The sequence below is a fragment of the Bombus pyrosoma genome, linkage group LG6, assembly GCF_014825855.1.
Source record: "Bombus pyrosoma isolate SC7728 linkage group LG6, ASM1482585v1, whole genome shotgun sequence".
NCBI lineage: Eukaryota > Metazoa > Arthropoda > Insecta > Hymenoptera > Apidae > Bombus > Bombus pyrosoma.
Genome location: NC_057775.1, coordinates 14,805,768 through 14,829,872, shown reverse-complemented (window position 1 = coordinate 14,829,872; position 24,105 = coordinate 14,805,768). Strand labels below are relative to the sequence as shown.

At 37.1% G+C, this 24,105-nt stretch overlaps 1 protein-coding gene across 1 annotated transcript in view; it reads right to left on the bottom strand.

The window, feature by feature from the left end:
* Positions 1-777: 777 nt before the first annotated feature.
* The window catches only part of LOC122568477 (ubiquitin-like protein 3), a 113,162-nt gene continuing 89,834 nt past the window's right edge, over positions 778-24,105 (bottom strand). The window contains exons 2-4 of the mRNA XM_043728233.1: positions 13,624-13,732; positions 10,258-10,422; positions 778-6,901 (exon numbers count right to left, since the gene is read on the bottom strand). Of these exons, the coding sequence (XP_043584168.1) occupies positions 6,837-6,901; positions 10,258-10,422; positions 13,624-13,732 (339 nt within the window). The 3' untranslated portion in view covers positions 778-6,836. The remainder of the gene's footprint in view (positions 6,902-10,257; positions 10,423-13,623; positions 13,733-24,105) is intronic.

Here is a 24,105-nt window from a genome sequence, read left to right as displayed (position 1 = left end):
AACAATTACAAGACGGTTCTTCACAGTGCACACCAAGTCTATATCGTAGAAATTACTTTACTGTATAGAAATATCCAGCCACGCTGCAATATATTATGCTGTGCCCTATTGTAAGAAATTGGTTGTTCTCCTTTGCGCAACAGATAACAAAATTATATGTATCTGTTCACGAAATCCGTTGAAAAAAGTCTAAGATCCATTGTCATTCAATTTAATTGTTCGTCACACTATTTACATGTAATTAGTTACCTAAAAGTAGCGGTAAAATAGGTAACATCTATTCTATGGTAGAATTAATTATATCAATAGTTTCAAAATTTTCTTTTCCTCAAATTAACATTATAAATCAGAAAGCAGAATGGAACTTGAAATGCTAGTTAATTTAATAGCAACGCGTTAGAATACGAAATGAATGTCATGTACACAGTTATATGAGATATCCTTGTGGTGAATGAATATGGTTGTTATCACTATATGATTTCTCGTTTAGAAACGTTTACCATTGTCACTTTTATGGCATGATATACTCCTTATTCTATGTTACATGTATGATAAGATACTTGACTGCGTTTAAAATGATACAATTACATAGAGACACTTGGCAAAAAATGAAACTTCGTACAGCAAGTACATGAACAGAATAGGGATGTATGAGACATTAAACGAGTGTGTCATTTTACTATTGTTCGTTCTTAACGTTCTTTTTTTTCCCCCCCTTTTCTATTACATTGTCGTAAAATTAACACGCAGATATTGTAAATTAATCGTCAGTACAAGTTTAGTGTTTCTTTCCCTTTCCTCTTTATTTTAATTAGATTTACCACTTCCATCATCGAAATTATTTTACATATTCGAATCAATAGGAATTTATGGAAGAATTCATTAACATCGGTTTTATTAACGTAAGGTCTACAAAAATTATTGCGTGTTACATTTTGTTTACACCTTTAACGTTAGTTAATGTTGGATCCTTTGTTTACAATTTACACGCATCAATAAGTTATGGCAATTCGTAGGATAGCTTTCAAATAATATATTTAACATTCGCCATATTCTATGTAGGACGGCCAGTTGAAAACCTTTTATACATCTCCTTCTTGTCAAAGGATTAAAAGACATTTTTAGCTCGAAACTGTTTTCCCTCCGAGAGCAAATTAAACATTCTCACATTCTGTGAAGTAGACTTCTTCTTAACTTTCAATCGTTTTTTGAAATTTCACGCAGTTTCTAGATACACAGAGAAAAAAAGAAAAAAAAAAAGAAAAGAAAAGAAAGAAACGAGACGTTTTTCAGAAAAAACAAACGAAACGAAAGAATCGATGATCAATTTCAGCGAATATATGGAACGAAACAAAAATATATATATTTAATGAAATCGCCTGGATGCATTCCTTTCTTTTTCCTTCGAAATCGATTTTCACGAATTCGCGCATTCGTATGTCTGTGTGTATGTGTGTTGTGTGTGTGTGTGTGTGTGTGTGTCTATGTGTGTCGCGTGAATACAAACGATTTGCCTAGAAAAATACTGTCTTCAAACTGTGAAACGTCAAAGCAACGAAGAATTAGGATTATTTGTCACTTGAAGAGAGTTTAGAGGTCGTCAGAGAATAATTTTATACAACAATACGTCGTTTGGTTCTAAAGTAGAATTTCGGTGTCGCGCACGAAATTTATTATTCTTTTTTTAATGTTTCACGGATCTCAAGTAAAATCATTACATCCCGATTTCCGTATAAAATTATATAGTTTGCTTTGTACATTTCGTTATTCTCTTCTTCTTCTTCTTCTTCTTCTTTTTTTTCGCTTTTTTATCTTTGTCGTTAAATCGTGAATCTCGACGTCGATAAAGATCGTGTGTACACGGCGTGCGAGGAAGAATTCACGCACCTGTGTTTCACCTGCGTTTAAATTATTATTTTCAGCCATTAATTACAACCGTTCCATTGATTACGATCACATCGTAAAGTGCTACGATTACTTTTCAACATCGAATAACACGGAATCTCTAATACGATTTCTCTTCTTTAACACGGCTTAAGTGGGACAATTCATTAAAACAGGGGGTTATAAGAGGGGGTGGGGCAGGGGGCTCTCGTTTTTTAAACACGAAGATGGGACTCGATTTCTTTTTTTCTCAATTTTTTTGGAATGTTTGCTTACGAACGAAGCTTAATATTCGTTACGATCATTGTTCCGCCCCTTTTTTTTTTACTTCGTCTCAGGTAAAACTCCCGTTTGTTTGCCGCGTATATGACGATCGTTATGTTATTTTGATTTTGTCGTTTAATCGATGCATTTTACAACGCTCTATTTTAAGTTTGCCGGAACAGCGATAAAATTATAACGTTCTTTACAATATCTGGAATATTACGGCGTTTAATATATTATCATCGTTTCGTTGATCCGCCAATATGCTCCCGCGGTCGATAAAATTTGTCTGACTAGCGATAACAATGCTCTATCTGAGAGACGAGAAATCCCAATGTATGCAACGTCTGATCGAAATTCGTGGTAAACTGAATTGATTACGGTTTTCGATTCGCAAATGAAAGATCTTCCTGGCGGTCTCGCAACGGTTTATCAAATTCCGTTCTTCTCCGTCAAACTAGCTTTCTTCTTCCGCTTCTTCTTCTTCTTCTTCTTCTTCGCGGCACGCTCGCGCGTATGCTTGAACACAACGAAAGAAACCAACGCATCAGAGATTATCGAACATCTCGAGTAAAATCACATTCGGTCTCGCTGTGTTCACGCATTGCTCGATTCTATACGATTATAACAACAATTTTCCAGCCCGGTCTCTAGCCTCGTTTTTCACGTTATACGCGATGAAAACCTGTAATCAACTCATTTTACGCGAGAAAACGACAGGTCGAGGATCGCGAACGATCCCCGAGTTTCGTACGATTCGCGTTGGTGCCAACTGGTTAATAATTTTGCTCGGTTATGATGCACGTGATGCTCGTTAACGAAGAATCAAAAATGTGTTTTCTTTCCTTTTCTTTTTGTACGTTGGTTGTACAATGGTATTATGCGCTCGCATTTCGATCGGAAAAGACGCGTTTATGTGTAGAAATAAATCTATGATTTGATTCTTAACCGCTAGAAATTTTGATATGATGTAAGTGTGTGTAAGTTATATTCCTCGTAGACTGTTTATTATTATTATTAATTATTCATTATTATTATTATTATTATTATTAATATTATTATTATTAATATTATAATTATTACTTTTTTTTTGTATTTAAGAATACCATTTTATTTTCATTTATCATCTTTCTCGTTTAAACAGCAAATAGAGTCAGGCGTATAGTTTTATATATAATACACTATTACAGTTTCTTTGTTTTTTTTCGTTTTTGTTTTTTCAATTAATTCCCCTCCTCGTGATCTCTCGGAAGTTCCATGGCGTTCATAATTTCATTTCCATTTTCCTTTTTTTTTTTCGACTCGATACGGTTCTCGTGGTGGGTGCGATACGTGTATTTCCTTTTCTCTCTCTCTCTCTCTCTTTTCTTCTCTCTCTCATTCGCCTTGCATTCGGTGTGAGATCATCTTCGTAAAGTACGACGAACGTAAAACAAGAACAACGGACATCGATATTTAGACACAGAGAGAAAGAGACGGAGTGATTTTTGGTGGTTTCCGCGACGATGGTGATTAACTATCTTGTAAACACGTTTTTGTTCTTTTTCTTTTTTTTAGGGGGGAAGATGGTAAAAGCTGGGTTTTCGTTCGTCGTCGAATGTTCTTTTTAGTCGGAACACCTTTCTTTTTTTTTTTTTTTTATACAAAGAATATATCGCGCGCTCGATTTTCATATCGTGTCACAACGCTCAAAATAGCTCTTACGATAGACGAGGTAAAATTTCGAACGATTCACCTAGCAGAAGGAAAGTTGTCCTACTCTTATTAACTTCGACGACAGAGCTCCATTCTGTTTGTTTCTTTGTTATCTTTTTTTCATCTTGTGTTTCGAACAAACACGCTTCGTTTCTTCTTCAGCGAGACTTTAAAGTAATATTGTAACGTCAAAGGAACTATACAACAAGCTTATTACAGAGCAACATCTCTCTTTCTTTCTTTGCTTTTTTGTTTTCCTGTGTTCTATACACGTGTCGTTTTACCTCGTGATGTCGAAATAAATGGAAATCGGTTTCGCCTTTGCCAGAATTTCACCAGTACAATTATTATTCGTGTTCTGTGATCGATCTCGTTGATTAAAGTTGAAAAGATCGTGTATCATCGGCATCGTGTTTTACTTCTGTATAGTCCATATTCATGAGTGTGTACGTGTACGTGTGATGTGTTTATTCGCAACTTTTCAAACTTACTCGCTAAATAATTTGTTAATTTTATAAACATCATTCATACGGATAATCTATGTCTTAACAGTACTTAAACCGAAAAAGGAAAAGAAAAGACGAGAAAAGGAATCGGAAAGGAAATATGAACAAAAACGAAAACGGCGGCACATTGATTGATGATAAGTCGATCGCGAAATCAGACATTAAAATGCTAAATCATAGTGCTAGCCATCCCCATAAACCTATAATCGTATCTGCATGCACTCAACGTACCAATTATTTAAACGGGCGTATTATTTTCTTATACAAGGAAAAATGCGCGTGTTTCGATCGATTAAGAACTATGTACCTACATACTTGAAGAATATGTAAGAATAAGCCGAATAAGAAAGGAACTGTGTACGATAACGATATTTTTATATCATTTCTTTTTTTAAATCTCCTTTTGAGATTGCTATATATCCGATTTTTAATTTTTCAATGTCACCAGTCAACAACGCGATAAAAATCTTTCTTTAAATTTCATAAAACGCGATAAGCAAATCGTAAAGGACATTTCGAACTAACAACAATTTCGTTCGTAATTTTTCATCCTTAGAATTATTATACTTTTCAGAAAAGATGACTATAATGAATTAAGAAACACATGCGCCAAGTTGAATTTCTATGGTACACAGGTTTATGAGTCAAGCAGATACCGACGATCTCGAATGTGTAAAGAAACGCATTGTCCGTCGACGTTCCATACGTTAATAAATTAAATAAACATCCGGCATCGTTTCGCCTCACGATGAATTTCACTACATAAGAACATTATATATACACGTATTATGCATTGGTAAGAGTCATAGTACATTATACAGTAGTATAGTTGAGTACAGAGTAGGCTACAACTTATCGTAAAATGGTTTGGTTGGACCTAACTATAATCAATACTCGCGATATTGGGTATACTCTCACCTATAACATGAATTGATCGTTTGGGTCTATGAATGACGTTTCTAGGCCCGATCGATATAACAAAAAAAAAAAAAAAAAGGAAAAGAGAGGAAATGGACGGGTGGAAACAGAATAAAGTGACGAGGGAGAGGGTTGAGATGAATCGAAACGGGCTGAGGGATAAGGATAAAGGGAGGAACAGAGGTTTTACGGGGGCGAAGGAAACAGTGGAGGGAACAGGAATGGAGAAGAAGGAGCTAACAGGAAATATATTTGAGTGTTTATTTAATCATAACTACCATTAGAGATCCAATGTTCATTTCCCTCTGTAATCTTATTCCAGAATACTAAACTCTCGAAGTGGCGTCATAATATTACTTTAAATTCATGATAATAAAGTCTATCCCGTGTATGAGAGTTTAACTGCTTGTCAACATGTCTCATACCATTATATATTTATATATATAATTTCATATATATATATATAATATATAATTTTAATAATAGTATGTATAATATATAATTATATTCACTACCTGCATATCACAACATAAATTTCTTTCTCTCTCTCTCTCTCTCTCTTTCGTTCTTTTCCAGTCACTCTCACTTTCCGTCGATCTTTCAAACGTAACACACTCATTCGTACGCAACACACACACACACATACACACACGAATCCCGTCTACAATAATAATTACTATTTAACGCTGCAGTATAATCGGATAGTGGTTGAGTTTCTAAGCATCGTGTAGCGCCGTTCAAGAACGCGTACCATCGTCCTCCATTCTTTTCGAAAGGCTCTACCGTGTTCTAATCTCTTACCCAACGAAACATTTATTTTTATGGAATCATCTTTTTGCCCCATTTTACACGTGTAATTAATAGGCTTCGAGAGCCGAATCAATCGTCGATGCCCCACAAGTAGCGTAACTTCCTCTTGATTTTCTCGATCATGGAGGGTTGAACGGCTTCTCACCGTCACGCGTTCCAATGTCCATAGTCGAACTGGGTCATCGATATCCCTAAAAACGTGTTTGCCGATCTTCTGTCGCGAGATGGATTATAAATAGATTTTCAGTGTAAACACACCGGTCAAGAGTACATGGTTACTAGCGAACAAAATAGGATGTAGCTTTTATGTAGGTCATATCGTTTGGCATTGGTCACGTTTAAATTTCCTCCAATTAGCGTGACGTTACGAACATATGGATCTTGCCCTTCAAGACATTCTCGCTATAATTTTTGTTTCCTTCTTTTTTCCTTTTTATGTTTTTTTTTCTATGTTAACGACGACGAAAGAATTTGTTCACCTGGGACGATGAACGATGCTTTCTCTTTCATCGTTCTAGCGTGCGGGCAAACCAATGTAGATTCTTTCTTTTTTCTCTCTTTTTCTTTCGCTTGTAATTTAGATGAGTTAGCAACAGGGGTGCGACAACTTCGTTTTGCTACACTGCTCACGAGGCTCAGCCACTAACAGTGATACATCAGCATCGAAACCTTAGAAACCATGGCTCAGCTAGAAGAACGTGGGAGCTGGCTCTCACACGGAACGACCTCAAAATATATCCAGGGCAGCCAACGTTTTCTTTAAAGTATGCAACAGGAAGCTGAGCAGCAACTACTCCCGCCACCTTTACTTTTTTGCCTCTGATCTGTAACAGAGAAGCGATACTTTTGTTATTCGAACTCTCCCAATATCCACATGCCAAAACTACGTCTTGATTCTTTTCAAATCGATAAGTTATTTCGGTCAGTCGTACATTAATCAAATAGAGCGTTTCGGAATAGATGATACCACTTGAAGAAGAAGATTTCTCTTCAAGTCATATCATGTAGTTTGGAGTTCTAATGTTACTATTCTTTTATATATATAATATTCTAATTATATAGAGAACTCCAAACTATATGATTATACTTGAAGAAGATTTCTCGTATATATATAATCTTCTAAATCATTCAGTAAGATTGGTTAAATTTAATTGTTACTTCATCTTAGCCTCACTGTATCAAAAAAACGTTTTATAAAACTAATTGATTACTCTTCTCCTATCTAAATAATCTTGTGCGCCATTTATTCAGCGAAATTGATTACGTTTAATCGCTGTCTAATATTTACTCTGCTGTATCAAAAACAAATTACTCGTATCAAAAACATTTCATAAAACAAAATATATTAACCTTTTTATTATAACGACAGATAAGCAGAGAGAAAGAGTATAAAAAATTCCTTCTGATAAGATGATAAATTACACGGTTATTTCAAGACTCGTAAAGGAAAATATAAAATGAAAAGAATACAGACGGATTTACGTTTAACATCCGCGTTACGCAGCGTGACGCACACGTTTGTCATTTCTAGCTAAATGTAACATAAAAGCAGAGAGTCGTGATCCTTTTCCGCATGCACGAAAGGACCGTTGTCCTCGACTTCCGGCCGCGGACCGTAAAGCGAGACGCTCGATTCTCTTTCTATCTTTTTCTCATTTCTCTACGGAGGAAACACGGGTTAAGTATGTGCTTACCGCACCGTAAATGATATTTGTTGTGTCGTCGACAATAACAAAGTTAATACCTGCAAGTAAACAGCGATTAAGTACCGTGAGTTCTGCCATGTAATTTCTTTTCTCAAGATCGCGAAGGGATTGATGTACAGGAACGATGATCATGGACACACACTGGGATTTGGAGTATTGTGGAATTGAATTTTTTTTTCTTTTTTTGGAACGTTTTGTTAATCGTATTCGGGATGTAGAGTGTTGTCAGGCTGGACGTGCATGTATCCGCCATTAGGCAGAAGACCTGTAATTAGGAAAAATGAGATTGGGATCTTTAGACGATGGTGTTGCTCGTGATATTATGATACGGAATATATAATATAATTATTTTACGCCTTGGGAACAAGTATTTGGAAATAATTTTAACAGAACGAAATTAAGAGAATGAAAATGATAAATCTAGCTTTCCATAGAAAGAATTAAATCTTAAAGAGTTAAGAAAATCAATTTCAAGTAATACGTCTTTGCATTGCAGTAGATTTTGAAATAACGATCGGATAGATGTCAATTTATGGGATTTTCTTGTTCCTAAAGATGGAGTGTTTTCTTAAGCATAAAGATTTCCACATATTAACGAAATCTATCTAGATCTAGTTCCAAGAAATAAAAAGATTATCAAATGCATTGATCTTACAATTTACAATCTTACAATGAAATACTCTGTTCCAGATTTTCTTGAAATTATAAACCTAACAATTATATAAATGAATACTTCATTCCACGCGTGATATATTCTTTATTAAATTGGAACTCGCTGCATGTCTTCTTTATCTATCGCGATAAAATCAATTTCATTTCACCTTTTCCCTTTCTATTGCAGTCGAGTCAAAGTCGACATCTCTACTACCTAGAATAATAGATTTCATCGGTATAAACCAAAAATCAACATATACATTACGATCTTAAATCTCGAACGATTCATGTAAACGATGTTGCACACTTTAGCTTTGCGTAACATCAAATCTAAGCACAATATTCGTTAAGAGTAATCGCTAAAAAAAACAGTCTAGAAAAGAAGGTGGATTAACAAAATCAAAGATGAAAAATGGGAGTAGAAATTTACGTGGTAGCTATAGAGAACGTGAAATATCGCTTTTATCTCGGATGCATCCGGATATACAAAGGTAACAGGATTAACGAGGACGCCCCAGGGAAAGAAAAACAATGAGTTGGAGCGTGTATAAACAGGGTTGCATGTTTATTCCGTGAGGCACGTGAGCCGCGTACAATAAAATAAAGTAACGTTGCACGCGTATTCACGGCTGTTCTTTAACCCTTCCATCCGGCAGATATCAGTCCGTTTCGATTTGTCTGATATCGTACGGCTTGAACCATGAGAAACAAGATACCTATGCATCCCTTACAAATTTAAAAATAGAGAAAAATACATCGAGAGGAAATAAAACTGAAATTTTACTGAAATTTATATAACGCCATAATCTTTTCATTCTTCAACTTGATAACTGAATGTATAATGGATTAAATGATATGTCGTATCAGTTATTGAATTAACTGGATTGATTTAATAATATATCTAATTTGCTATAATTTTTGGGATGTTTTAATAGTTACAGATCTGTAAACAGACGAAATGAGGTCAGGCAGCGGAATATACCAGTCTTATATTACGTACGACACGACCCCTGGAGCGAGTAGAAACAGCAAACGAAAGTAATGGCTTGGCTTCCTCCTCTTCCCTTTCTTTCTCGTCCTATCTATTCTCTTCCCGTCTGTTCTTACCAGTTCCCTTTACTTTCTTCTTCTCCTTCTTTATTTTTCTCCTCTTTTCCCCTTTCTATTCCCATTTTACTTTCGCTTCTATTTTTTCCTTTTTGTTTTTCCCCTCTTTCTCTTCTTTCTCCTGCCTCTTTGTTCCCTTTCGTTCATCACAATCGATCGCAAGCAATGGACACATAAATATACCAGAAAGAACTATTCCTCAGCAATAAGCCCCACAATATGTTGTAGAAGAAATGGAAAAAAACGATGTAGTACTAACGAAAAATAGTCCTCTATCACAATTCTAATAAAACTGACATATTTACATCTATCTGATACTACTCGGTCTCGGTCAATTATTTGCAAGACATTTGATTCGTATACAATCAACTATTTCATAAAATCACTATAATTATAACTAATTAATGAATATATCTCTCTACGCCCTGTATAATATAATAAATAATAAAATACCCTAAGTATGAGAAACCATAGTTAGAAAAATCCGAGAGTTTCCCTAATAAACCTCTTATTGAAACCTCGTATTGAAACGATCGACTGGTACTATAATATATTCGCTCGAGAGAATTCACCGCTTGTGGATTAAACCGTGCTCAATCTTGGCTGATAGCACAAAGGCTCTTCTTCTTCCCCTTAGGTGGAGAGCATCGCTTGTTCCCCCCCCCCCCGCCTCCCGATAGGGTAAACACGGTACCGGCTGTTCGATGATTTACCTTGAGAATTAGGCTCGGGAAGGTTCTCTCGTGGGACCAGATGCATCACCGTGGTTTTCCCGAAAGGAAGCCCAAGAGCACCGAGCGTAACATTGCTGTGCAGAAAACGTCCCTGGTAGATTAACCGCAGGATCTCCGCTTTAGCGACTGCCTCTTCCGCCCAATCTGAAAAGACAAAGAGAAAAAAGAAATGGACGCCAGTAGATATCGGAGCCACGACCTTGCCTCGAATATTTTCAACGTTTTTCACCGAGCGAGTCGACGACGACGAGGCGGAAAAAAAATATAGCTGCGCCCGCTGTACCGGAAAACGCGGAAGCTTCGCGTTGATAATCCCATCAGCCGGTTCCTGGCACACGTTCCGTGAACGTGAACCTTCCCTCGACTTTCTTTCTACCGTTCGTCGTCTGGATTTACTCGACGACGATGTAACAGAGCATGGAATAGAACGCACAGGGAATTGGAGAGGCTCTATTGTGAAGGATAAGGTTGTGACATGGCGCGACATGTTTCTTCAAGGTATTTGGCGGATTGTAATGGACTTGTAGCTTTGGGTTTCTTAACACTAGAACTACCAGAGTACAGTTGACCGTCAAACAACACGAAATTGGTTCTGGTTGTTGTAGGAGATATATATTTACTCACGTAATCCGCGTAATAAACCATGAGTTTGTAACAAACCAGATGTCTGATGAAGAGCATTAAAAAAAAGGACGATCGGGTCAGACTATGTTCATATTATTGACGTTGTAGTGAGATCAGCCGTGTGTCGATCGTCACATCAGCACAGTATAAATATAATATGTGTATAAATAATATAAGTATATATTAGTATGTATATGTTGTACATGTGTATTTTCTCTTCCTTATATGTATATTTATAATTTTCTTAATAACATTTTCTTTTCTCTAACTTCTTTTATTACGAGAATACAGCAGCAATAACACGTGTATGTACATATGTAGGGCAAAATAAAATTTTCAATAGACTGTTATATACATATGCGTATAGATATAGCTGTTTCCAGAGAATCAAAGATCATACGTGGATTTTCGGCTATAAGGAGTGTCTGTGCCCCTAATCCACGCGTTGTTCAAGGGTCAACTGTAGTTAACAATGATCAATAATGATAATTTTTCATGGGAAATAAATTTACTACAGCGCGTTGTTGGGTATTTGAATGATGTTTGGTAAAATCATCCCTTCCATCATGTGCTTTTTCATGTACCTTTGAGTTTGATTTCCTTAGTACAATTTTTATACTTTAGCAGCTAGTAGTTCTAGCGTTAAAGGTGCGCAAAGAATTGTAGTAGTCTCGAACTAGAAATTAAAAATAAAAATTACTTTTGTCCCTTTGAATGGTTCTTTTAAATTCTACAGTGTTTAAACAATTATATATATTTGGTGTTATGAACATTTTTGAATATTATTACATAATTAGTGGAGACTTCTAATTCTATCAGAGGATGATTCTAGCGAGTATAACGAACGGAAAAATGAATAATAAATTATAACGAAACACAAGACAAACAGATATACATAATTATGTGCACGTAATTCCACATAATTATGAAATATTGAATGATATCGAGGAGAAAAGAAGATTTCCATGAAAGGTACAATAATTAGTCCACAATGTAACATACCGGAAATTTAAGGCAGGTAATTACGAGACTTCTGAGCAATGCCACCTAAGTTGATGAAACTGTATTAACGGTAATGCAACTTTTCTTTCCTGCCATTCAGAACCAAAGTAATTCTGGCGCGACAATTCGAGATAGCAGAAGATGCGGTCGCTGAATGCATTTTAATATTAAACGGGTTACTTGCCAAGTATCCCAGAGATTTGCATTGAAACACGCTACTTAGAAGAATGGAAGTCCACTTGATTCGCCTTTTACAGTATTTAAAGCACGGAGACAAAGGCCAAGCCAATTTTGTTTCTCTTCTGTTTCGATGCAAGAGTAAGTAACGTCTATGTGTATAAGAGGATCATGTGTTCATAAAGAAAGGAGGGCAAAGAAATGCTAAAATAAAAATAAAGCGAAAGGAAGAATTTAGATCACCTTTTTACCAGTTATACCGTTCGATGGTTTTCTTTCACTTAAGCTTATTGAAATTAATGATATTAGTTGCCGAGATATCTCATGTGGCTTTGTTTCCTTTTACGTTTTAGAAAAAGCGATAAGATAGTAACAATAAGAAAGAAATTTCAAACATAGTTCAATGATGTTCAACATTTGACTTTCAATTAGCGAGATTCTATGGAATTTCTTTTTCAGTAAAGTACTTGAATTCTAATTGATTTTACTAAACGATGATTAAAATTAAAACCGAGTAATGGCGAATGTAATTAATAGGCTTACCGATGATTATCGCAAAAGTATCGATCGGTTTCTTATACCAACGATAAAACTTTTATGCTTTCTATATTCTTACAACGTGGCATAAATTTCGTGAAACTGACGAATTTTCAATAAAACGAATCTCCTCAATTAACGAATTATCTTCGTTAATCTATCAAAGCATTCATAAAAAATAATAAAAGTATAACAGAAATAATATTCGTGTATTCGAAACTTCGCTCATCAGTCAATTCCTTCCCGCTATTCATTCTTTTATACCAGGCATAATTTTTAGGAAAATCTCGTTGCGCGATAAATCACGGCAACAAATTTCTCGCTGTGTTTCGAAATTTTTCGTTTCACCATCTCGCGTTCTTCCATGCCTAATTGAATTGTACTCGGTGCTCCTGATATATCTCACGATGAATAGCGATGTTTCACGGCCTATATATTTCTGCGAGTGTTTTCAATTCCGGCACTTTCATGCTTCACGTAGCTGGACAGTGATAGACGATGAAAATACAGGCGTAAAATAGTATCGTATAGTGCGGATGAACAATAAACTACGTTTAATTTATCGATAGAAAGATACGCTCTTCTAATATATCACGCTGTGTATATACTGTCCGGATATTGTTTGGATAATTGTAGGAGCGAGTCTTGACAAACGCGACATTTCCATCGAGTTTCTCGATGATAAGGGAATTTCGATGACACATCATGCCGAGGGAAGTTTCGAGTGATAAATTAACGCGACAGGACGCTTAATCGGACTGTCTTGCGTTCATTGTTCTCTACGATTATCTCGGATGACTATCTCGCGAACACACGATACGACGGTCGTTGACAAATATCGTCTGATTTTCATGAATCTTATTTTATATACTCTCCTTCTATATCTTTTTGTTTCTTATTACTCGGGTGGAAAACACCTTTTTGCGGGAAAAACAGAATACTGCTGATTAATGAGTGAATACAGATTTGTTATACGCTTCGGGCCAAGTCCAATAATAAACGTACCTTCCGGCCAGTTTTCAAACACATGGTGCGCTATGTCCCCCGCAGAGTCGCTCGGACTGAATAGGAACTCTTTTGTCTTACCACTGACAAGAATGAGGCGTAGATTTATCTGCAAACAGAGAAACATAGCTGTTAATACTTCTATGAACTTTAGCAAGAAACGTTGTTCGTGGTATTACTCCGAAGTAAATTGTTCGTTAAAGTTGTTTAATTCGTAAACAATTGGAACAATTATATTTATAATAGCGATTTGTGACCGATTCCTGTAAGAATACTTCGAAAAACGGATGGACAGGTTTTAAAAAGATGCCAAATATGAAAATTCACCAAGTATGCAACGATTCAATTTCATATGGATAAACCGATAAAAAACAAATATATAACATATAAGTTACAAAGATAATAAGAACATCTCTGATAAGTATACATGCAGCTACAGTATTATTCTTAAGAAAACCAATATCTTTTAGGTTTCTTCACCCGCAATCTTCGATATCTTCGCAACCATCTAATCGAGATTAACAATCCGATAGAAATGAACATATAAAGGCAAGTTAGAAAAAGTAATAAAAATATCCGTGACGAGTATATGCGATTACAATTTTCTCCTTAAAAAAGATAACGTTAGCAGCCAAGTATACACATCGCGCAGAGTACACATTTTATTCCCAATAACAAGGGGTCGAAAATCCGACTACGATCGATCCGAACAATTTCATTAATCTGTCAATCGGTTCGTTTGCGAAACACTTGGAGGAACGCGAGTCGCTGTCCAGTTAGCGTTATAAGTATGATTCTTTGCCTCTGGCTGCGATATTGACTTACAAAATGAACCCGAACAAAAGAGTCGGGCGGCGGCTATAGATCATCCGTAGCACCCTTCGTGCTCTACTGCACGAGTACACGTGTCGTAATTCTCGTTCGTTTAAACCCTCCGCCCTTAATCTTCATTTCCCCGCTGCGAACACTTTGAATCGCAAATGTCGCGCCCCGTTCCGTGGCGTATCTCTCTTACTTCGAGGGGTTCGCGACAGAGGCTGCCTCCTTTTTGCTTGGTTTGCCATTGCGAAGACAAAGACAGAAAAGAGAAGAGGAGGCAGAGTACACGCTCGGATAACATTGAAAAACGAAAAGAAAAAAGAAAGCTTGGTCGAGGGGGGAAAGCCGAGGAGGAAAGGGCCACGAGTGGTATTTACGGTTGTTCACGGTACACATATATGGTTCTTATCTATCTTTGCGTAGGGACACGCGGTATGAAAGGGAATTACTCCCGGCTCCTCTGTCCTAAACCCTTGAGCCTGACTTTTACGTTACGGTCACGTAGCCGTCGCCTTTAGGCGGTAAACACAGGGAAAAGCGAAATTTTTCTATGGGCGATAAAAGTATGAGTTGACTCCGGGGTTGTTATGGGTATTCAGATTTTTTACTATAGAAGAGAAGATTTATTTTATGCGAGGTTAATGGTCGACGATGTTGCAACTTTTAGTGTATAGCGGAGACAGCCTGATGTTAGGTAAATTTACTTTAGATAAGTTATAGGATGGTTAGGTCCATGCTTCGGTAGCGCTGGAAACGATCAATTCTAGTTCTTAGACATGGTTCTTCGCTCAGTTTTCGTTGGATGAGGGATGTCGTCACAGGAATAGATGGACATAAATAACGCAGCCCAGTAATCATTTTTAACGCTAGAGTTACTGACCCATAATGCAGTATACTATCTAAAAATATCATAAACTAAGAGCAAAGCGATTTGATATAAAAAAAATGTATTAATGATGTTCCCATTTTTATAAAAATCGCCATTTGTTTTATCAAACGTATCTGCCTGTTTTAACAATTATAATGTTCTTTAACGCACGAAACAGAACACAAAATTTACCTTACGACCAATGTACGTGTTAACGAACCATTCTAATCCATTCACGAAATTTCCAGCGAATAGGTAGGTACTCTTCGTAAAATATCTCATATTTCTCCCAAAAATCGACGACAGAGCTTCATTATTCAGATATCGAGGCGATCGAAAATTCTCCTAAAGAGACTTCAATTGCCCTTTAAGCGCGTCAGCTGCCACGTTTCGTTCGTGCGACGAGTACAATTAAGATAGTATTAATCGTTTGCGTTTCTCTGTCTTCTTCTCTCCCTTTGACCAGTAGACGAATTACGGTCAGCGGCCGTTCTACGGACGCAAATTCAATTACCATCTCGTGCGAAGACCGGCCAACATAAATAATTACCGACGAAGCCAGATCGGCGCGGTCATCCGGGGAAAGAGATAGAAAGAGAGGGAAGGGGGTGCAGCTCGTGACCCATCGCGGTTTCTGCGGTCGCAAGAATCCGCCGCTAACGTTGCTACGACATAAATCATTGTCACCTGGTTGCGAATAATCGCTCGTTGGCACGTGAGCCTTCCACAGCAGTGCCCTTACGACTACGTCCCTGTTCTCCGTATCGCCGAACCTGACGCGGAAAATTTCAAATTTATCGAGGTACGACATTGTACGACTCGTTTAGCAATCATATAGGATCAACCACATAAATTGAATAAAGAAACGTGATGATGTTGCAAACGGTAACTAAATAAATGCATAATAATGTAGCGGAAAATGATTTGTAGGTAATTTTGACGAGAATTCGAGCAGTTTTGAGAACTGATATATTATAATTCGGTAGAGCGTCCCTTATCCGAACTAATAGAGCAAAATTGTTCGGATAATGGGATTTTCGGATAGTAGAACAATCAGTTTTCCAATATGAAATTTCATTTCCTCAAATATAGATTTAGATCAATTGGCAGATTCTTTAAATTTTTATGGATTCCATATCTTCTTGGGTGAGTTGAATGTATAGAGTTACGTTCTTTTTGTGCTTCGAACTATCGAGAATCTTTTTCGAATGCCAGGAATGCTTCGACAGGAGAAGGTACCTATCCATCCGATTAATTTCGACGAATATTTTACAAAATTTCTACTTTATGGTATAGTCAGTAGGATCTTTATGTATAGAAATGTTACTGGCTTAGACTCAGTTTAGACTGCTTAAATATTCAAGTCTGACTCGTGCCGACTTGTTATCAGAATAGAACAAAAAACTACGGATCGATCGGAAAGCATCGATCTTTGTGCGAACACTGATACACTCATTGCTTCGACATAACGTTATTTCACCTAACATTCTTTGAACGTTCCCTTTACAATGGTGTTCTTCTGCAATAATACTCCATCGTATTTTATTTTTAGTACTCCTTTTCCTCTACAATGAGTTCTTTTGTGCGCGTACTGTATCGCGTTTTACCGTTCCTGTTACACTTTTCATGTTTCTCACTCAACTGCAGTAATAAGTATTCAATGCAACTCCACGACTTAAAATTCTGCTTTGAAACATGATTTCCATGCAACTTCAGCAGAGCATAATAAAAAGTTAATCGTTGTTTGTATGAAATATAAAAAAAGAAGGGAAACAATACAAATTATGAACAAATAAAATATAAACGGACTGATTATTTATTATAATACTTAGCTTGCTCCTCTCATCGGACGTTACTTTCCACAATATCATATTGATATTGATACGCGGTCGATAAAAAACTACTTTGTTCTGTAACGACAATTTGAATCTTCGTTGGAAACATTCATATCTATTAATTCCTAATGTATATTTAATTGGCCATTCCCAATTTTGATAAACATTCTGTACTACTATACTGCTTAACATTATTATTAACAATGAACGAAACATTAAAATTAATTAACACTGTTTCAAATTTTACTCATATATAGAATAATCAATAAACTGTACATAAATACACACACAATTAATAAATTCTATCGTTATGGATTACTTATAAATCATACGTAATTATCAATTATATTATTCAATTATTAATTATAATATAAATTTTAGGCACCACTAAATCTCCTACGAAGAAGGTACATTTACGAATATCCTTCGATCAATAACAAATCACAGATACCCAACGAGATTCTCCAGTCCCGACGGCGCGGCAATGGAAAATTAATCAAGCGCGTGGTAAGTGCTGAATTCAGCCAGAGTCCGCGCAGTCATAAATAGAATTTAATGGTATGCAAAAGTTGGTAGTGGCACGCGCTAATGCCGTTAGTTCGTACTTTACAATTAATCCGTACGAAACGGAAGCTCGGTGGCTAGCGCGACAGATCTCGGACAAATATTTCTAACGATGCGACGAGTTACTGGATTTCCGAACAAAAGCTCGTCTCCCACGCGACACTTTCAAACACGTGCACCACCTCCGCATCTCTCTTTCATCGTTTTTCTCTTCCTGTTTCAGTCTGTTGTTCCGTGGAACGAAAGCATCACAGGGGAGAATGATAAACTTGGCCGCACCTGTGTGTGAACTCAGCTTAAAGGCGCGCAGAGGGGACCTGTAGTCGACGCGGAGAGAACGCGTCGTTTTAAAGGGGTTGAAGCTGCGAGATTTTTCGGAACGAAGCCGTGGGTGGTGGAAACTTCAAAGGGACTTATTCATGCGGTAGCATTCGATACTCGGTTTTTTACCGTGCACACGCTCGCTAGACGACGGTACCGAGGTAAAGAGAGAGTGCAAGGGAGAAGGAGCGTGTTGTGCTACCTGATGCGTCATCCACGACTCGATGCTTTTAAAAAGCCGTGGGGGGAAAAAAGCTGTTTCAGCTTGACAACACTTTCCGGCCTCCCGGCTCCTCTCTGCGTGGAGAAGTTCAACCGCATGTTCAGTAACAATTAGTTCTCAAAGATAAAACGACTACCCAGGACGGAGGAAGGGTGAAGTGTATCCCACGTGGAGGAGAACGACGTTAAATATGGATGGACGGGTGTAAGTACGTTCTGTTAAGAAAAGGCGAGCAAGCGAGGGCGAACGAGGCTGTAGATTAATAATAAAAATGGGAAATATCGACGAGCACACGGGTAGCCGGTGGTCGTTGTTACGGACGTAGCGCGAAAGGGTGAAACAGGCGCTTCGTTGTACGTATTATGTGTATTTTCATGCGATATGCAATAGTTTGGAAAGGAAAATAACCATGTCCAAAGATGTTGGTGTACTTTGAAAGTAGTCGACAAATCCAATAATTTTTATGAACAATTTTTATGAAGAAGCTAACGACATATTTAATATGTAATCTATGATAACTGAACTGGGAATGATTATACATTTATGGGAAATTTAAACGTGCAAAGATGTGCATAATGTAGATATGTAATATGCAAAAGTATATTAAAGAACCCGTTACAATATTCAGAGAGTGGAGAGCTCTGTATCTCTAGGTTGCATTTTCTTGCTTGTATTCATAGAAGTATGCGTTTGCATAAACCTCTGCAGTAGAATGATAACGAATACTCTTGAAATTAATATTTCTTCGGAAAATTGAAATCAATAGTTTTGATGTAAATATTTCTCGAAAGAGGCCTATAATCGAAATTTAACGAAAATAATAGCTTTGATAATATACAATTGTAAAATAAAAAAATCTGACTTATCACATCTTTCCTCCGTGTGATGTTCAAACAGGGAATGAGCGTTCTGGTAACGCAGTTGGATGGCTCGTAATGTGACGCTTTGAAAAGTACCGCTTTAAAAGATGAATGCGTAGCGGCGGCCTTCGTCCTTGTCGTGGCCCTTCTCTTTATTTGCGCGACGAGTTTCGGAGCTTTGAAAGAAAGCCGGAGCGAAGCGTACAACTCGAGTCCGACACTCCCGGTACCTTCTCTTTCTTCGCTGTTCTCCTTTGGCTAATTATCGTGACGGGATACCGGAGAATGGCGATTCATTTTCTCTCTTTTTCCACGGAACGAGAGAATAGAGCTTTTTCTGCGGTGTTGTGCATTCGCGTGCAATTGATGGATATCTTTCATTCGCATTCATCGTGAATACGCTGCGTCAAGTGGCTGGAATCGTGAAGCGTATTGAAGAACACGCAAAACATCCATATCGGAGAATAAAATAATTTCTTACGAATTAAATTACTATAAAGAAAAATTGTGACTACAGATTTCCCGATTTATAGCTGCGAAACTTTTAAACGTTGCAAGAGGAGAACGACGAAAAGGTGCAACCCGTGTCTATAAAAAATAAAAGCTCATTCAGTGATAATTATATCACTTGAAATCATTCTTTAGATTCTATATTTAATCTTAATACGTACGAATCAAGAGTTCCTAAGTATGATAAACCCTAGCTTGCTGGTGTATGTTCATTCATACGCCTTAATCCTCCTTTGATATTGTAATACATCTTTATTTAATCGGAACACCTTTGTTCCATCGTCGAAATAAATGTAACAAGACATTATTTTATCTTTGAACATTAATAAAAAAACAAGATAACAGTTCTTCAGAAAACGGATATCACATCAATCAAATAAAATAAAACGATAATAAATCCATTCTTTATCGAAGAGATCAGATTGATAATACCTTAATATAGAAATAAAATGCGGGAAGATGAAAAAGGAATGGTACGAAATAGTAGTAGAAAAATAGTAATTTACGTTATTATGGAATGTTTTCAACGAATTATAGAGGAATCTATTTTAAACCAATTCCAGTAGTAATTAAGGGGAGCGACAGCAACAGCTCGCCCGTAGCTGTCGTTTGTAATAACAACGTGGCACCAGTCCTGAGGGAACAATCGAACATGGACCATCGATCGTCGCGAGAACTCGTCGACCAGAAACCAGACGCGAGAACACCAATTTGTATTATGCATCGTGTCGTGAGCACCGATTCCGAATGACCGTCCTTGCTGTCGCATGTAACACGGAACCCGGGTCTGTTTGCAGAAGCTGAATTTCGAACCAGGAATCCTAACAATCGAAAACTCGGTCCTGTTTCCTGGTCAGTATTCAATTGATTACACGAATCTATTATGAAATAGCATTCCCTTCGACGTGGAAAATGATCTTTTTGAGTTTATAAATAAATCGCGTTCATATCATAGACTCAGACGAATAAATAGTTCGATCGATCAGCTACTAACAATAAAATAAAATTAGAAATAGGACAATTTTTCAGTTACGTGTTTAGTCATTTCGAGTATGTATTCATCATCGAATATTTAACTGTTAGATTATTTCTACAATTTAATTTAGCTCTTTAAATTGACTATTTTATATTTGCAAAAAATATCGTTCGATCGTTTCGCAGTTTTGAGGGATTTTCATTTTCACATGCAATCTCTCTATTTCTGGTGTATTCAGTGTCACATTGGACACAGTAACACAATACGTGCTCTTCTGTAAATTATTCGCACGCATTTCAGCGTGTCAAACGCAACCAATGTCCACTCTATCCATTTCGCGTCGATACGACTTGCGATGCACGAAACACGTATACAGAACAGTCTAACGAACTCCAACGAGTTAGTAACGTTTTGTTCACTGTGCAATTTCAGATCGTTTCAAAATTTTCCAGAACCAAATAAATACGTTCTCTCGTCGACAAAAATAGAAACGAAGCAAAACCATTTGTGTTTCGAGTCTCTCGTTTAGTGTACAAAAAGAAAAAAAAATCTATAATGTTCGGCCGATATATTCGGTTCCGCTTTTATCGATAACACGCACGAGGCGTTCGATGGAGCACGACAAACGTGTTACAAACTATCGCATCCCTGGTACGCAAAGTGAAATACAGATTTCATAAAAAAAAGGGACGGAAATGAGAGAGATGATTCGAAATAGACAACGGGGCCACGGTAGAAATATTTTTCTGTTGCGAACGTTCTGCAACGAGTGTAACCGATTTTCTTTTTTTCCACGAAGCATTCAGGTTAAACGTTTCGCTACAAGGTGACACGCTTTGCAATATTATTTTCAATGGAATTCCTGCGCACTTTATGCCGCGTCCATACTGATGCACGCTATTAGTTCGCGAATGGATCGTGAAACTGTGTTTGTCAGTAACGTGGAAACTTTTGTATACAGTAGATTGCAAACCAGTTGATGATCAACGGATGCTATTCATTCAATGGACGGTACATTAAGGCGCGTGCTCACTAACAAATATGTTCGTGAACAGTATTCGTGAACAGAACTTGTAAAATGCATAAGAACTCTACGTAGTTTGTAACCTACAAAAATATTTTACATCTACTGTCTTATCGAGGATGCACATTTCTATTGTATCTTTTCTATTCTTTCTATCTGTTATTTATTTGCGTACTGTTTCTAAACTACAACGTTATTACGTAGAGCGGACGTAAAATCTTGTTCGAGAACGCTTTTTTGATGATGGCTTATTACAGTCGAAATTCGCTTCTCTGAACTTGTCGGCGAACAAACAGTTTATTATATTTGGGATTCATATAATAGCAGCTCGCGTTGTGAATTCGATTAAGCAAAGTTCAGTTAATCGGATATTAACTAAAATTTCGTTTCAGTAAATGAAATTCGGATTAATGGATTTCTACTTTACTTAAATTTTCCATTTATCTAGTTAGTTCATTTGGCGAATGTGTTTCATATTAGAGTAGCATATTAGAGTAGCACATACGAAAAAGTATCGCGCATTGGCAATCTCATTATCTATGATCTGTTCGCCAGTGAGCACGCGTCTTAAGATGCTGCCTAGTTCATGATCAATGAGCAAGCTCGCAATCAATTTTGGTCAATGCGAACGCGACACTAGATGCAAGCGCCGCGATCCGCTTGATTAGGATCAAGGTTACAAAAATCTAACGGTCCGCTTATCAATGCAGATAAGTTAAGTGTACTCGTTATACAGTTCGAGTGTTAAAGCACTCGTTAAGCGAACGTAACGAACACAGCACGTGGCCGCGCGCTTCGTTATATCTTTTCTATTTGCTTTCGTGAAAAGCGTTCGTCGCAACAAAAGTAAGATGTAAAATGATGCGAGAGAGAGAGAGAGAGAGAGAGAGAGAGAAAATTATGAATTCGCAACTTCTATTATTAGAAATGTCATGCCCTCCTCTCGTGTTTTTGTTATCTATGACATGGTACTGCGCCTTTCAATTTTTACTCTTTTTGAAAATTCCCCATTCGTTTTTGTGAATCGAGGTTAAAAGATGTAGTATATCCATTTTGTCATATGTAATTTTTATAACAAATATTGTATTTTTATTCAAAATAAAGACTCGAGCGAAAAACTTGACCACATTCCAATCTGTATCTCGTATCATTCATTCGTTATTAAATTCAATCACATGAAAACATGAAAATCCTTGTTCAAACGTTCGCTGTATAGATTATTAGAGCGACAATTGACTTTTACCCTCCTAGTATTTCTTTATTACTTGCCTATTCAGGATGCAGCACTTACAAAAGGTAAAATAAAGAAACGTCCTCAGTTTCACTATTTCTCAGTTTTTGCATCATTCTCGTTAGCAATTAACATACACGCTAATAAACAAGGTGAAACTGAAAAAATTTCCTTTCTCCAGCATTTGAAAGTTACTAGCTTACTAGTTTGACAACTATATCATAAAAACCAAGCCGCAATTTACAAAAAATTTAGTAGATTTCCAGTATTATTAATTCAACGTTGAATTATTATCGATAATACCGAGATAAAACGAATGCATTTCGTAAGCATAACTTCAAAGGGTAAGGATGATTCAGTGTAACTATCGAGCTACACAGGATATGGGTGTAACCGGTTCATTAGGATTACAAAAATTCCCTTTATTGACTGGCAAACGATACTTTGACTCTCGTCGTGCAAAGGATCACCCTATTTAGTCGACCAGACGTAGGCGTAACCTGGCTAGAAGCACGGCTCATATTTCATCATCTTTCTACTTCTGGGTGAAAAAACATCGGTGGTTCGGGGATCGGCTGTAAACTGATACCGATCGCCGCTTTCCTTTTTTTCTCGAATTCTCTCGACATCTGTTCAAAGTCATTTTCAAAACACTCGTTCATCCTTAATGCCTCTCTGGGCTAATTATGGCGTGAAGCATAGTGAATCCATTAACCCCTTAGCCTATAACGTCGAGGGAGACTCGTTGTAAGGGATTTGTGCCATAAGCGAAAACCACGTGTCAGACTCGTAGTAAAGAATTTGTGCCATAAACGGAACCCACGAGTCTGACGGGTGGTAAAGAATTTGCGCCATAAACGGAACCCACGTGTCTGGCTCGTGGTAATTTACAAATTGCTAGTGATTCATTATCCACTTTGAAATAATAAATTGTTTTTGTTAACTGATCAATTGATCATGATTACGCCCTAGACGTCTTAAAAACACTAATTGTCCTCAAACGTTGTTTATTATTTCACAATTCCTTTTGTAGTCCCTAAATATACATGTCACAAGAAGTATACATTTTGCGCCAGTTTGGGCACACGGCTGAACAGATGAATGGTACGGCGCGCGACTGAACTTCTTGCCTACTATGGCTCGCGCGATCGGCACGATAGCGTGTAGGCTAAGGGGTTAAGACGTTCGTTCGGCCATGAAGCAAATACGCGTGAAATAATCCTTAGCTGAATTATGGGAGAAAGGATAGCT